General features: G+C 44.6%; 1 protein-coding gene across 1 annotated transcript in view; it reads left to right on the top strand.

The window, feature by feature from the left end:
* The window catches only part of myo9aa (myosin IXAa), an 85,008-nt gene that overhangs the window by 50,594 nt on the left and 20,412 nt on the right, over window positions 1-14,002 (top strand). The window contains 7 exon segments of the mRNA XM_080843712.1: window positions 4,264-4,385; window positions 5,871-6,012; window positions 7,116-7,311; window positions 8,670-8,789; window positions 10,233-10,308; window positions 13,435-13,566; window positions 13,960-13,999. Of these exon segments, the coding sequence (XP_080699838.1) occupies window positions 4,264-4,385; window positions 5,871-6,012; window positions 7,116-7,311; window positions 8,670-8,789; window positions 10,233-10,308; window positions 13,435-13,566; window positions 13,960-13,999 (828 nt within the window).

The following is a 14,002-nucleotide window of genomic DNA, read 5'->3' as shown; positions in this document are numbered from 1 at the left end:
CTTTCCAGGCAAGATTTCCTAGAATGAGACTACTTCGCAATAGTTATTGCCTACATGGAATCACTGAAAGGGGAACTTGATGGTGTGTGGAGATGACCAATAGTTTAACGGAAACTGCACTCCCAAGATAATAAATGTCAACGTTTGTGAAATTCAAGACAAAACTGAAGTTAATTGCCCCTCTCCTACCCTGACAAGCCTTGGTAACACTAAGCAAGGCTAGAAAACAGAAACAATTTATCGCTCAAGGCCGTTTACATCAACTATGTAAGTGCTCTGTGAGGCAAGACACTGGCATGACACCAAACGAGACGATACTTGTGTGTATGCTTGATAAAGCAGTGCTATGCGCGGAGGAACGCGCGGAGGAACGCATCACAATGTGAACAAATCCTAGAAAGGAACACAGTAGGGTGTAGCCATTGGCAATGATTCAGAATAGGTAATGTATAATATTCATTATTGTGTGGGAAGAGTGTATGAAACGTCTAATTTGAGGGAGTGTCTGAAGCGTGCTGTTGGGACAGCTGAAGTGTGCGAGGCTTGTATGCCTGTCAGATTGAGTCTCCCTCACGCCTCTCTGACGAATGCAAATCAGGCAGCGCAGTGGCCGGGAGCGTTTATGAAGACCAGCCCCGCCACACTCCACTCCCGTTACTGTAACTTCATACAGGCCACCGGCAGGATTCCAGGTCGGATGTGTCTGAAAGTGTTCACAGGTAGCAACTTGTAAATGCAAAGGGAGGGTGTAGACAATAATAGTTAGGGAGGCGGTGGAAAATGGCGAACAAGAGAGAGAAAACTGATTTATATACTTTTGTAGTGACTGCAAAGAGGACTGGAGTTCTCATTTTCGGTTTTGGCGCTCCCACATCTCTTTACAGATAGTCACGTGAGCGGACCAGACCCCCACACACCAGTGACTAAATGAAAATATGAGAGACTCTTAGAGAAGGAACCAGACTGGGCTCCCTGGAGAGGCTGCTCCATTAGCTGAGATTATGAATCACTGGATTGATGGCTGCCCCCCCCCCCACACACACACTGCTACTCGCACATGACCGATAACTCCACTGTTATATTATATTATACCAGGGATCTGGTAGGCCACTGTGGTTGTGAAACTGCTGCCAGTTTTAGACACTTTGCTGCTCGAAATCCCTACACACACAATAACACAATCTGATTAAAAATTACTATATGGATTTCTTTTGAAGGTTAGCTGAGAAGTTTAGCTTCAGAGAATCATGACAATAATGTAGAGATTTTACCTCACATTAAGACTTTAGTGTTCAGCTTTTCTTTTCTCATTTCTTATTCATATTTGGGTCGCAATGTCTCCTGTTGCACAAGTTGGCATAACATCTGTAGAAGACAGTTGGCAAGATTGGGAGGTGTTTGTTAATTGGTATACACTATATATAAGAACCAGTTGTTGTGTTCAGATGAGATCAAAAGTTTTGCTGAAATGGTGTCCGTAAAAAATGGCCACATGTCTTCTGTAAGTGTGTAGGGGTCAGGATGTAAAGTAGTGGCTCTGAACATACAGGAAATCTTAACTTCCCTCGGAATTTGCAAACAAAGATTTGCAGTCTTTGTTTACTGTAGCTCCTTAACTTTATGGACCTTGAAATTAAAAGTTTGGTGTTTTGTTTCAGGATACCTGACTGGAGCATATGGAAGTCATAATGATACAGGTTCACGTTTTAAAAAGCGTCTTTTTGGCATAGAACCATGCAAGGTGCAAAGATATCCCAAAGAATTCCATTGCATCACCGCTGAAGAAATACTTTCCTATGACATCTGTTATCTTGCCCTATGATAATGTGAATCGTGCTAAGATTTCAAATTTAGCAGATAGGTGTGTGTGTCGAGCGCCGTCTATTGCACAGGTGCTAGATTCTAAACCTATATGAAATGTCTCCCCTTAGCTCTTCAGTCCTTTTTTCCAGTGTACAAAAACAAAGATTGTAAATTAGTCACTGAGATACATTTAATCATTTCCTTAACTTTGCCGCCACACAACAGTTGGAATGCCAGTTATTAGTACCACACAGGCCAGCGTGGGTGAGAGCTGTTTGGGTGCCCAGCCCACTCCTCCTCCGCCTGGCCTGCATGCCATCTGCCGCCTCGCCTCGCCTCGCCTCGCCTCGTAAACCCTGCTGGAGTGCCTCAGAGAACCCAAACGGCACCACATGCTCATTACACCATTAATGCTGCTATTATTGCCCCCTTCTCAGGGCCCGGGTGTTTTTTTTTTTTCACCAGCTCCATTGGTGCTTATGGAGAAAATGAAGGGTTTGCCATCAACTTCTGTTGAGTTTACGGACTTTAACGATGTTTATTAACCCGACTGAAAGTCGTGAGATTGAGAATTAGAAATCTGGAGAGGGCGGAGAAATCTTGTGGCTCTCCGGTGTTGTGCGGTGTTCACAGCCTGTGTTGCAGCTCTGGCATTCCCTTGGCATTACTGGTTCTTCTGTCGTTTCAGCAATGGGAAGTGCTGATAATGGGAACTCTACGCAGTCAGCAGAAGAAAAGACTCAATCGCGCACTGTTTCTCTCTCTCTCTTTCGTTTTCTTTCTTCTGTGTCTGTCTTTTTTTCTCTCTTTTTTTCTTTTGTTTACATACACTATCCCCTGAGAAAGTGTGCATCTTTCTTTATCCATGTCCATGTTATTGAGCAGTAACGCAAGTGTGTTGATAGATTTCTTGGGTCTGTGCTCTTGTAAGGATGATTAATGTATTGACAGCATTGTGTTTAGACTCTTTCCCCAGAGTGTAGAACAGTGCCTCATGCAGTCTTTCTTTACCGTACCTGAAGTTGCTGTACAGTGAATGCATTGTTTTGACTCAAGAATGACTGTGTTGACCCAAACATGTCATTATTACTGGCATTGTACCTAGCCCATAAAAAATGTTGAAACTTAGCAATGTGGTCATTTTCTGTGAACCATTGCAACGCTATAGCTTCCACTAGAGCTGAAGGGAATATTTGAAGGCGAACAATAAGGAGGGTTTAGATCAGGTCAGCCACCACTGCTCATGCAGCAAAGACAGTTGTCTCAACGGAAAGCCTGTGTTTAATAACAAAGTGTTACAGGGGCAAGGAAGTGTAGCTAGGCCATGGCCACTCATTTTGAAAAATAGGCCGCCTCTTGTGAAGCAAACTCCGTTAACGGACAATAAATGGTTATCATATTGTTAAAAGATTTAAAACCCACAATGTAAGGGTTTTTCATGTTGATGGAAACAGACTAAAAGGCGCTAGAGAGTCTCGCAAGGCCATTGGTATGTTAGCATTCTCAAGGGCAGGTAGTAGACGTGATGGTGGCCAAATATTTTCATTATAATATACAGTACAAAAGTGCAGGGACATTTACTTTTCAGCTCATTCCATTCCTCAGATGTATACCTTATTAGGTTAAGGCGAGTGAAGAACAAATGTGGTTTCTAGCATTTGCCATCCATTTGCTAGCAAGTTTTTTTTTTCTTTTTTTTTTTAATCTTCCTCTGAGAAATCAATTCAGACATGCAGCTTTAATGGCTCGTCATCCATTTCATAGTCTTGTCTCAACAGAGGGGGGAAAAAGGGACAAACAGATTCCATCGATTTTATTTTTTATTTTATTAAACTCAGGTTGGCTTATACTCTTTATTGTCCCACTGTCTTTCCCAGAAGACTGAGGAAACGAAAAAAAAATGCCAAACAAAACCGAAAAAAGTCCTAAAATGTTAAGAATGCCTTTCATATTATTAAAACCGCAGAGCACACAGCCAAGCAGAGGGACGGCTTGCTGCAGTCAAACATGAAACACTCTTCTGGCGGCCTGTTGTTTTGTTGTTTTGGTAGTGACCCAGAGATGGAAGAAATGCCTACAGCATAACGATGTTTTTCTTCTGTCGTTGGGAGACAGTCATACAACTCATTGGTGCTAAAAATCTTCATAGACAGGGTGTGTTTCAGCCTGTGTGTGTACATATTGGGTTTCAGATTTGGGAGAATGTTTTTGCCACTTTTTACAGATTCGAAATTGTACTGGTTTGTTATGAATGAATTGTTGTATAAATCCAATAATTTCATACATTCAGCAATTACGGCTCGCTAACCTGATGGAGCAGTATTTATTAAATCGTCTTTGACTCCTGACTACTCTGGATTAGATTTCCTTCTGTAACTCTGTAATCCGTAATATTAATGATGAAATCACAAACAGGCTTTAGGTAATCTGATCATACTTTTGTGCTCCCTCTTTGTGCAGGAAGAGTATCGGGCGGAGGGCATCAACTGGCACAACATCGACTACATCGACAACACCAGCTGCATCAACCTCATCAGCAGGAAACCCACAGCACTGCTCCACCTACTGGATGAGGAGTGCAAGTAAGTGATCACACCTCCCCACCCTTTTCTCTTTCTCTCTCTCTCTCTCTCTCTCTCCCTCCCTCTCTCCTTCTTTAGCATAGCATTCAGAAAGGTAGTCTGTTCGCTCCACAAAGTATCAGTTAACCGGAGGAATCCTCTAGATCTGCCACGTTTCAATGAATGTCGTCAGGATGGCCATATTGATTACATCTAATCGGAACAACAATAGGCACAATGATTAGTTCATGTGCATTGTATGCTTCCCGCTCACATGAATACACACAACTCCAGCGCCAGATCTCTCCCAGGCCGCTCGTCTATGGATGATGTGTTTTACTGTAAAGTTAAGTGGGCAATGAATAATGAAAAGAGAGAGACCACGTTTGTCCTCTCGCATCATGTGCATCCAGCCTGATAAAGTGAATGAAGGAGCCGAATTCCGCTTCCTCTAAATAGCTGGAAATCTGAGTCCCCTCGCACTCCCTGTGCACCGCATAGCTCCGGCCTCTCCTGGGCCGCTCTTGAGCTTCCTCTAGTTGTTGATCTTTTGCTAAAAGTATCGGCAACAGCCCGAGAGATCTGGTGTCTGGAGGAACTGCACGTGTTTATCAGATAAAAAAAAGTGAATGTTTCTCCCAGTTCCTCCTCTTTAGCCATCTCTCTCATTACAAAAGAATGAAACCATTTAAGCTTTAGGGAAATGGCATATGTTGTTGTGCTAACTCCGAGCCAGTTACACAGTCGTGAACATGCAACGTGCCAGTTACGTAATGCGTATCTTCATGCATTAGGGAACATCATTTGCATTTTTTTTAAACGAGAGCAATGTGTGTTTAAAACATTACAAACGCACCCAGCCGACATCAGAGAGCCAGATGTGGAGCGCGTGTGCGTGTGTGTGTGCGTGTGTGTGCGTGTGTGTGTGGGTGTGGGTGTGGGTGTGGGTGTGGGTGTGGGTGTGGGTGTGGGTGTGTGTGTTGGGGTGTGGGGATGGCTTTGTTAAGCCCGGCAGTGACACTGCACACGCGGCTTTATTAAAGTGTAAGACAGACACACACACACACACACAGACACACACACACACAGACACACACTCCTTCGGTCAGCAGCTGTGCGTCTAAATGGCTAATAATTGGAAAGAGAGAGAGACGGGCCCGCGAGGCGCAGATCACTTCGCCCCGCCAGCAGACTCACTGACCTATTAATTACACTGATTCAGCTCGGAACCTCACGATCCAGGAGAAATTAAATGCGTGAAAAGTAACATGTTTCACTCGCTGGCCGCACAGCAGAGACAAGGGCCCCCCCAGGGAGCTAAACCATCGGCCTGATGACCGTGGCCCGTATCATATGTGATGGAAGCTCACAGAGGCCTGTGTAGCCTCAGAGGCTGCTCCTGTCTTCACATTACATTGGTACTAATGGACTGTGATTTCTCTCTCTCTCCCTCTCTTACTCTTTCTCTCTCCCTTTTTATCTTTCTCTTTCTCCATACCCTCTCAGCTTCCCGCAAGCGACCAATCAGACCCTGCTGGATAAGTTCAAGCGCCAGCATGAGGGCAACAGCTACATTGACTTCCCTGCCGTCATGGAGCCTGCATTCATCATCCGACACTATGCTGGGAAGGTCAAGTACCGGGTCAAGGTGAGTGCAAACCTCCATCTGCACATCTCTGTTTATATGGTATTTGAATTTGGTCATTTTATTTAGCCGTGTCTGTCTTACCATAGTGCTCTTTGTATGTGAATTTGTCTTTAACTCACACAAGGGGACACAAGGCTCTCTACCATATATGAGAGATTTACTCAGACAAGGAAACCCATGCAACAGGCTCAGTAATGTGTGTGTGTCTGCTCACATGTGTGTATGTATGTGTAAAGAATAACACATACCATATTGCATGTTACAATGCCCTGTGATTTTAATCAGTTATCTGGCCTGTAGCCAAGTTGAATATTCATATATCTGACGTATGCTGAAATCTGGAACACAGATGATTGGAAATAGCTGCCTTGGCCTGTTCTGCGCGCTCAAAGATGTTCTTACGCCACTACCTCCTCTGTGAATAACAAGCTGAAGGCAGTGTGTCAGGAGCACTCTGTGTTTTTTGAGGTCCTCATGTTTTGTTTAGTAATGTTGTTTGTGCTCAGATTGCTTTCGTAATGCAGTTCCCCTCAAAGCGACCACGAAAATGTATTCTGGTATGACACACATTTGTATTTGATTTCTCGGATAAGTGGGAAAGAAGACTAATTCTCATTTAACGTTTGTCACCAAGTGGGCTGCGGGAACCCTTATTTTACAAACCAAAGATGTGTGCAATATTTTTTTCAGAAAATTATGAAGTTTTCAGCATAAGCAACTTTTCACGGCAGCAGTGAGAGATGCCTTAGATGTCTTTCTTCTCCGGTGTTATTACCCCCTTTCCAGTATGTTAAGTTGGCTAGAATGATCCTGTCAAATGTCCTTAGTTGTGCTTAAAGCTCCTCTGTGAAGTTATGGCAGTCTGGAAGTCCACCATGAGGAGTTGATCCCTCTTAATACTTCCATGGCTGTTTTCTCGGTGTCTTATGTAACACACATCTGAACCCTACCCTTGCGTTGTTAGCGTGGGGCTCCGCAAGCTCTCAGTGTCTGTGTGAACATGGCAAGTCACAGCCGAGAGTGTTAGCCCAATGGGACCCGTGGCAAAGGATAGACGTGGCCTGTGTTCTCACATGTTCTCGCGCGTGGTTCTGTCCTCGCAGGACTTCAGGGAGAAGAACACGGACCACATGCGGCCGGACATCGTGGCCCTGCTGAAGAGCAGCAAAAACGCCTTCATCGGCGGACTGATCGGCATCCACCCAGTGGCCACGTTCCGCTGGTCCGTGCTGCGGGCCTACTTCAGGGCGGTGGTGGCCTTCCGCATGGCGGGCAAGAGATATGTGGAGAAGAAGAGTGGTGAGTCCAAGCAGCTTATTCATGTCTCTTCAATGTATCAGAGGGCAGATGGTGTCATATAAATGTACACTTCATATGTGAGCAGCTCCAAATATAAAGCTTTAGCTGGTTTTGTTCTTGAAACAATAGTTCTTGATTTTTGTTTAGATATTTCTGGTTTGATACCAACTGTATACTAACGACTGAACACACAGCATCACACTGTAGTATGTAGTATATTGCATGGGTGTGAGCCACCCACGTAATCATGCTGCAGTTGACAGATATACACAGCCAGCTGTTCTGCCGACCTGCAAAGACATGCTTCCACAGGCTAAGAGCACTAAGCACAGCACCCAGCAAATCCAGCTGAGGACTAATCAGGCCGTAGCCGATTACACAGCTCGCGTGCGTGGGTAGATGGTTGTTCTGTGTCATTTAGCGCTGTACGTGTGAGTGTGTGTGACTGAGCGTGTGCATTAGTTTGCCATACGAACGAAACTTGCATAGCATTAGTGCCTTCATTTTAGATCCTGTCGCTTTGGCTCTCAGATTGCCTTGACTTCCTCTCAGCTATCCTCTCAGCTTCCACCTCTCTGACTGCACTGAAGACTAATTTCAGTCATTCTGGATGAAGTCCACTTTGAAGGCAAACTCCCTGGGACAGTGTCATGGACTTATTTGATTTGATAGTATAGATCATCAATTTTGGCTCAAGCAGATAGAATTAAAGTGGCTTTTTCCTTAAGGGTGTTAAAAGTAAGGGACTTTTCAGTCCCAGTTTATTCTGTCTGACATAGCGACAAGAAAATACTTTGAGTCTGCATACAATTAAACCGACCCCCACAGACTGTAAAAACAAACCTATTTAACAAGAAGAAAATCCCTGTCCCTAGTATATTCTAATGTGCTAATACGACCTTGTGTGTTGTTTTTACAACAGCAGTTCACAGATATTTGATGTAGCATTTGAAACGTGAATCCTCCAATTGAATGTGTTCACACAGAGACTTAATTTAATCAAATCAAGGGACCCCCCTAAGTCATAATAACCCTGTCAACCAGATGGGGGGCCCTAAGGGGATGGAGAATGCATATTACAGGTGAGCTCATCAGTCTTAAAATAGCAGAGGTCAGAGAGGGTACTCCGGAGTGGGAACACAACCTGTCAAAGGCACTCAGACGCACAACGCCCCAAAATGACCTGAAATAGGAAAGTAGTGCAGCGGCGCGAGTTTGTTTCTCTCCACCCTTTGGAAAGCCCCCAAGAGGGTGTTTTCTCTTCATAGATGGCCGCTCTTCTTACTCCTCCCTGTGTAATCTGTCTTTCTCTCTCTCTCTCTCTCTCTCTCTCCTGTTTTTTCTTTTTGCTTCCCAAGGGCATGATGATTCGGCTCCATGTGCAGTGTTGAAAAGTGTGGATAGTTTTAGCTTTCTGCATCATCCTGTGCATCAGAGAAGCTTAGAGATCCTGCAGAGGTGCAAAGAGGAGAAGTACAGTAAGGCTGCCACCCCCCCACTGTTCTCTCTCTGTGTCTTACCATCTATTGGTCTGTCTGTCGGTCTCTTTGCCTGTCTGTCCGTGACTATCTGTGTGTGTCTCTCTCTCTCATCCTATAGTTTCATTTCCCGATTATAATGTGAGGAAAGGGGATCACCAAGCATCGGCCATTTTCTAAGTCTCTCTATATCATTTGTAAAACTACTTGATCCTGTCTCTGATTCACAGCTGTTTGATATTCATAGCTGTTTTATCTTCATTGTATCTTCCATTTTTGCCACTTCAGCCAATTGGCAGTACTGGGCAAATAGTGGACCTCCGTGTCAACGTAATTGAACATCTGATGGAGATTAGACAGGCCGCACAGGCTGACTGTACAGATGATGCCGAGTGATACCCCCCTCGCATTTCTCTTTCATTCTTTCTTTCTTTCCATCTCTCATCTGTGTGTCTGAGTATCTAAGTCCTGCATGTATGCTGATCTCTCTCTGTCTCTCTTTCAAACTCTCTCTCTCACTCTCACTCTCACTCTCCGCCCCTCCCCCACTCAGTGCCCTCTGTTTGGGGACAGCTTTTGCCTGATGTGCCCCCCTCTCTAACACATTAAGCTGCATTAACACACCGGCCCACCTATCCATGTCAAAAACACCAGCTCCAGTTCCAGTGCCAGTCCCACAGTGACTCCTCACGAAAGGCCAAATTTGGAATACACACAGGAGTCCTTCCCTCTTACAGTGGGCTAAAGCTTCAAGGGCATTTTCCTCGTTATATGTGACTTCTTTTTACTAATGATGGTACAAAAGTGATTTTTTTTCTCCCCCCTGTGATGCTGATGGAACATGATGTAGCATATAATTTGGGTATATTCCTTTTTGATCATTTTATCCAGAAATGTTGAAACACTACCCTTTTGTTAGTGGCCATTGATACTTTTTTGATTGATCGATTTATACTCTTTTATCAATCAGAACTTTTATTACTGAATCAGAATGTAATGATGATTTAATTGTATTGGTTAAGTTAGTAACACACCACTGACAGAATGTTTAAAGATGGAGGTTGAGGTGGAATCACAGTTAAAAATTTGATACACTATCTGTCGATGCAGTGAGATGGGAGCAGATAGATCATAGTACTAAAAGCCCACTCAAGACACATTTGACGCTACTAGGGAGCGAAATCATCATCAGTGTTGATGATTGCTACAGTAGAAAAATAGCATGTCTGTAAGGACATGCATACAGCAAGGTCTCCTCTTTGGTGAATCAACACTCACTCTGTCTCATCCTCCATCTTTTCCTCAGCTGAATAATCTTACCAGTGAGAAGAGTTAACATTGGTGAATGGCTGTCCTGGTGTTTGTGCGCGTCCTGCGTGTATACGTGTTTTTCGCCTTTGTTAGCGTGATAAACTTGTTTTCTGTGTCTGTGTTCTGCATCAGGCATGACGAGAAAGAGTCCACGTACACCTCTCTCTGACCTGCAGGGGAGCAACACCCCCCAAGAGAGATTGCCACGGTAAGATTTCCATCAAGGTAGTAATGGGATTCATGCTTTCAAAGAGTTGCCATCAGTGAGCGCACCACACTTTGTCGGGAAAAGGATTAGAGTGGGTGACTATGGCCAGGCTTGTTTACTAGAGTAATTCAGATAGGCTCTACATGTTCCTTCAATCACAAATGTGATTTCACATTAAACAGAGCTATAATGGTTTGTAAATTCTCTCATTCGAGAAAAAAGTATGTGAAGACATAAGAAGTAGTTGGTCTAGGTGTACTCCCTGTCCACGTGGCTGACCCCACAGTCAGTCAGTCAGTCTCTTGATTGAACTCTGTGGGTCAGTGTTCAGAGCGTCCTCAGGAGCTCTCCCATCGAAGTTGAAGTCCACAAGGACTAGCCGGACTGAAAGACTTAAGGAACCCTGGGGTTGAGGCCGTCCATCCCTCACCCCACACAGAAACTCCCCTCTCTGGGCGCGGGCGGGGGTCCTGTGAGAGGGCTTAGACATGACTTACTCACCTAGCTGCCACGCTGACTGTTCGCTGACCCCTGCGACGCCCACAGCCTCCCCGCCAGGGGGCCTCATATTTCCTTAATGACTAAATATGGCATGGAATTACTGATGGATGTGCCTGAACAAGTGGCAAGGGCCTGTCTCACAACAGCGCCTTTGTTTTCTGCCCCCAGCCCGGGCTGTAAAGTCCTCCTAATGTGATGTGCAACCACACACACACACACACACACACATACACACACACACTCACACACACACGCACGCATGGATACACACACACGTACACATGGGGCGCAAGCAGAGCCACACATTTTCTGTGTTACCAAGTGACCACTTAACCCCCCCCCTCCCATCGCAGCTGCTTCCGATGTGATGTCAGGGCGCAGTTATGCGCTGGAGAAGACAGCTCCCCAGGCCTGGTAAACAGTTGGATCTCTGCAGGGGTCCCCTCAGACATACACTTACTGTCCGTGCATCCTGAATGTCTGCTTCAACCCCCCTCCCCCATCTCCATCCCCAGCCCCCGCACCCCCTCTCTTTAAATTATAACCAGTCTCAGCTGGATAGCAGGGCCCCACTGTGGAAGTAAACAGGAATTCAGAGGTCTCCGACGCGTTGCTGGAAGGGTCCCCTTTCGATTGGATTTTGTCTCTTGAATGTGTTCAAAAAAAAAATAATGCTTCATGTTTGTGAGAGCTGTAAGAAGATATGATGAGATTAACTACAGGATTAACTTTGTGCTGAAAAAAAAAAAAATTGGTTACAACCCGCCGGCAAATCTAGCATACCATGTATTGTTTTGTTTGGAAAGCTTTCTTCCCACTGCCTTCACACGCATTTCGGACATTAGATGAAGGTAGGCTAGGCTAGGACTCTAATAGTTGCTACCAAGGTTTTAATAGCCTGTGGCAGTTTGTTCTCAGAGCTACACCATAGCTTCACTCATCATAACACGAGCAACAGCAGGAGTCTGGAATGTGAGGAAAATGTTGATTGAAGTGTTAACGCATTTCTTCCAAATGTTTCCCACTAATCCTTCAGTGAAGCAGAGGAACCCCCGACAGATAGTCATAGGTCTGTGTTAGCGTGTGGCAGACGGAGGCGATCGCTTAGTCTGGGCTGGTTTGGCTCTTGCACAGGTCCCTAGCCCGTAGTGCGCCACAGACCTGCCGTTATTTACTGCCTCTGTGCTCATCCTAACGCATGCCAGGAACCTAAATCACCAGAACTTAACTCCACTGCCTGTTATTGTTTGAAATAATATTTCTCTTGACGGGGTGAGGGCCCCTGCTGTGTCATATACTGTACCTAGTTTTTCGGTTCCACTACAGCAGTGAATAAATGCTTCTCCAGGATCCCTTTTTTCACAGTTGAACCAAACATTGCCTTCAAAGGTCAGTAGAGAGAAGTAGTCATTTATGAGGCAAGTTTTCTATTCTCGTCCTACGAGCATGTCTGGCTGTGAATATGTACAAACAGAGGAAAATATTTGTAAAATGCGAGACAGCTTTTTTATGTTTCGCCACAAAAGAAAATATTGCAGAATTCTTGGCATCGGTGCTGGGTCATTAAACAGAAAGCGCGCTAAGACCTCCCTGCTGCTGGTGTTTTAACAGCCTCAGCACCACAAACAAGCTCATGGCTGTCTGACATAAAGCAGTAAAACTGAAAACAAATGCCACCTAAATTAAAAGCTCCTTCATCCTTCCCCCTGCTTTAAACCCAAAGATCCAAAGTCCAAAAGTCTAACCGAGTATACAGTATCAATGGAGAGCAACCACATAAAACCCCATCATAATATTTCACAGCATTTTAGAACCTGTTTGTAATGAATTAGTCGAACTGCCTGTGAAACTCGAGTGAGATGTATCACTGCACCTTGGAATGGAATCCCGACTGTTAGCAGATGTATTCTCTCACCCTGTGGAACTTGGTGTGTGGCATTGCCACTAGAGAGGGTATAAATCATTGGTTTCGAGGCAGAAAACACCAGAGACCTCCTAACTGTTTTTTTTTCACGTCTTGACAAATTCAGTCTGTTCTTTCCCCTCCACAAATGCCACAAAATGTTTTTAATAGATTTTTTTGTTATTTAATGTTATTTTATTTTACCCAGTCGCAAGTGGTTTTGGGTTGTGCTTGGGTCAACCTCTGTAACCGCTCCTCTGAGGTTTGTGTTTGAGTTTGTGTTTTTCCAGCCATTCAGGGGCAGGCTGCACCTGGAAGCCAGAGGGTTTTGTGGTAGTGGATCAGGTGCTGAGAATGGTGTACATTGTGGAGTGAATTTCATAGAGCCTGTTTCTTCATCAGTAACTCCTCATTCCATAAATCCTTAGCCATGACATAAATGGCGTGAGGCTGTTGAGAATATTCGGGCATGGATGTAATTTATGCCAGCATTTCAGTTCATATGAGCTCATAATGTCAACGAGTATATCAAAAAGACTATCATATATCTTGCATGGATTACACTCAACACTCTTCTAGGATGTCTTTCCATGCTAAAGGAAAGCACACCGGTGATCTCTGTAGGTATAAACCTTACCACAAAACCACTTACCTTCCTGTCTGTGTGCTATGTGTGTGTTGAAGAATCTGTGTGTTGATATGTTCATGTTCTCCTCTTCCAGGGAGGGCTGGAACGGCCGGTCTCCGATGCAGAGTCGCCTCTCCTCCACCGGCTCCGGGGGTTCGGAGGAAGATGGCATCTTCGTCAACTCCACCAGCAGCAAACTCCTGGAGCGAGCCCATGGCATATTAATGTAACCACGGCGACACAAGCCACACTTTGTGGCCTCTTCTCTCTGTCTTTTCTCACTTCTTCAAGTTTTAAAGTGCATGCAAAGAAGCACAGCTAACTGTGAAACCCCTCAAATATGTATGAAGTTAGAGATTTTCACCCACTCCTCCTTTCTCTAATGTAGGCCACAGGGCTTAAACCTTATGTTCCAAGGTGCCTTGGGTTCCAAGCTGCCATCCTCAAAATGTCAAAAATAGTTTGCATCATACAGAGCCATAATTAAAAGTCTGGACCAGGGTTGAATTCCAGTGTTCTTGCATGCCATGAGACGTTACATATTTTCAGTTTCTTCTATTAAGGCTACACTATTAATAGTTTTTGTGCATGTGTGTTTTCTTTTTCTTCTCACACACAGGAGGAATAAGAACTACAAAATGAAGCCGAGTCTTCCAAAGGTA

Source organism: Sprattus sprattus (genome assembly GCF_963457725.1).
Source record: "Sprattus sprattus genome assembly, chromosome: 8".
In the NCBI taxonomy this organism is placed as follows: Eukaryota; Metazoa; Chordata; class Actinopteri; order Clupeiformes; family Clupeidae; genus Sprattus; species Sprattus sprattus.
This window is presented reverse-complemented; position numbering and strand designations above follow the sequence as displayed.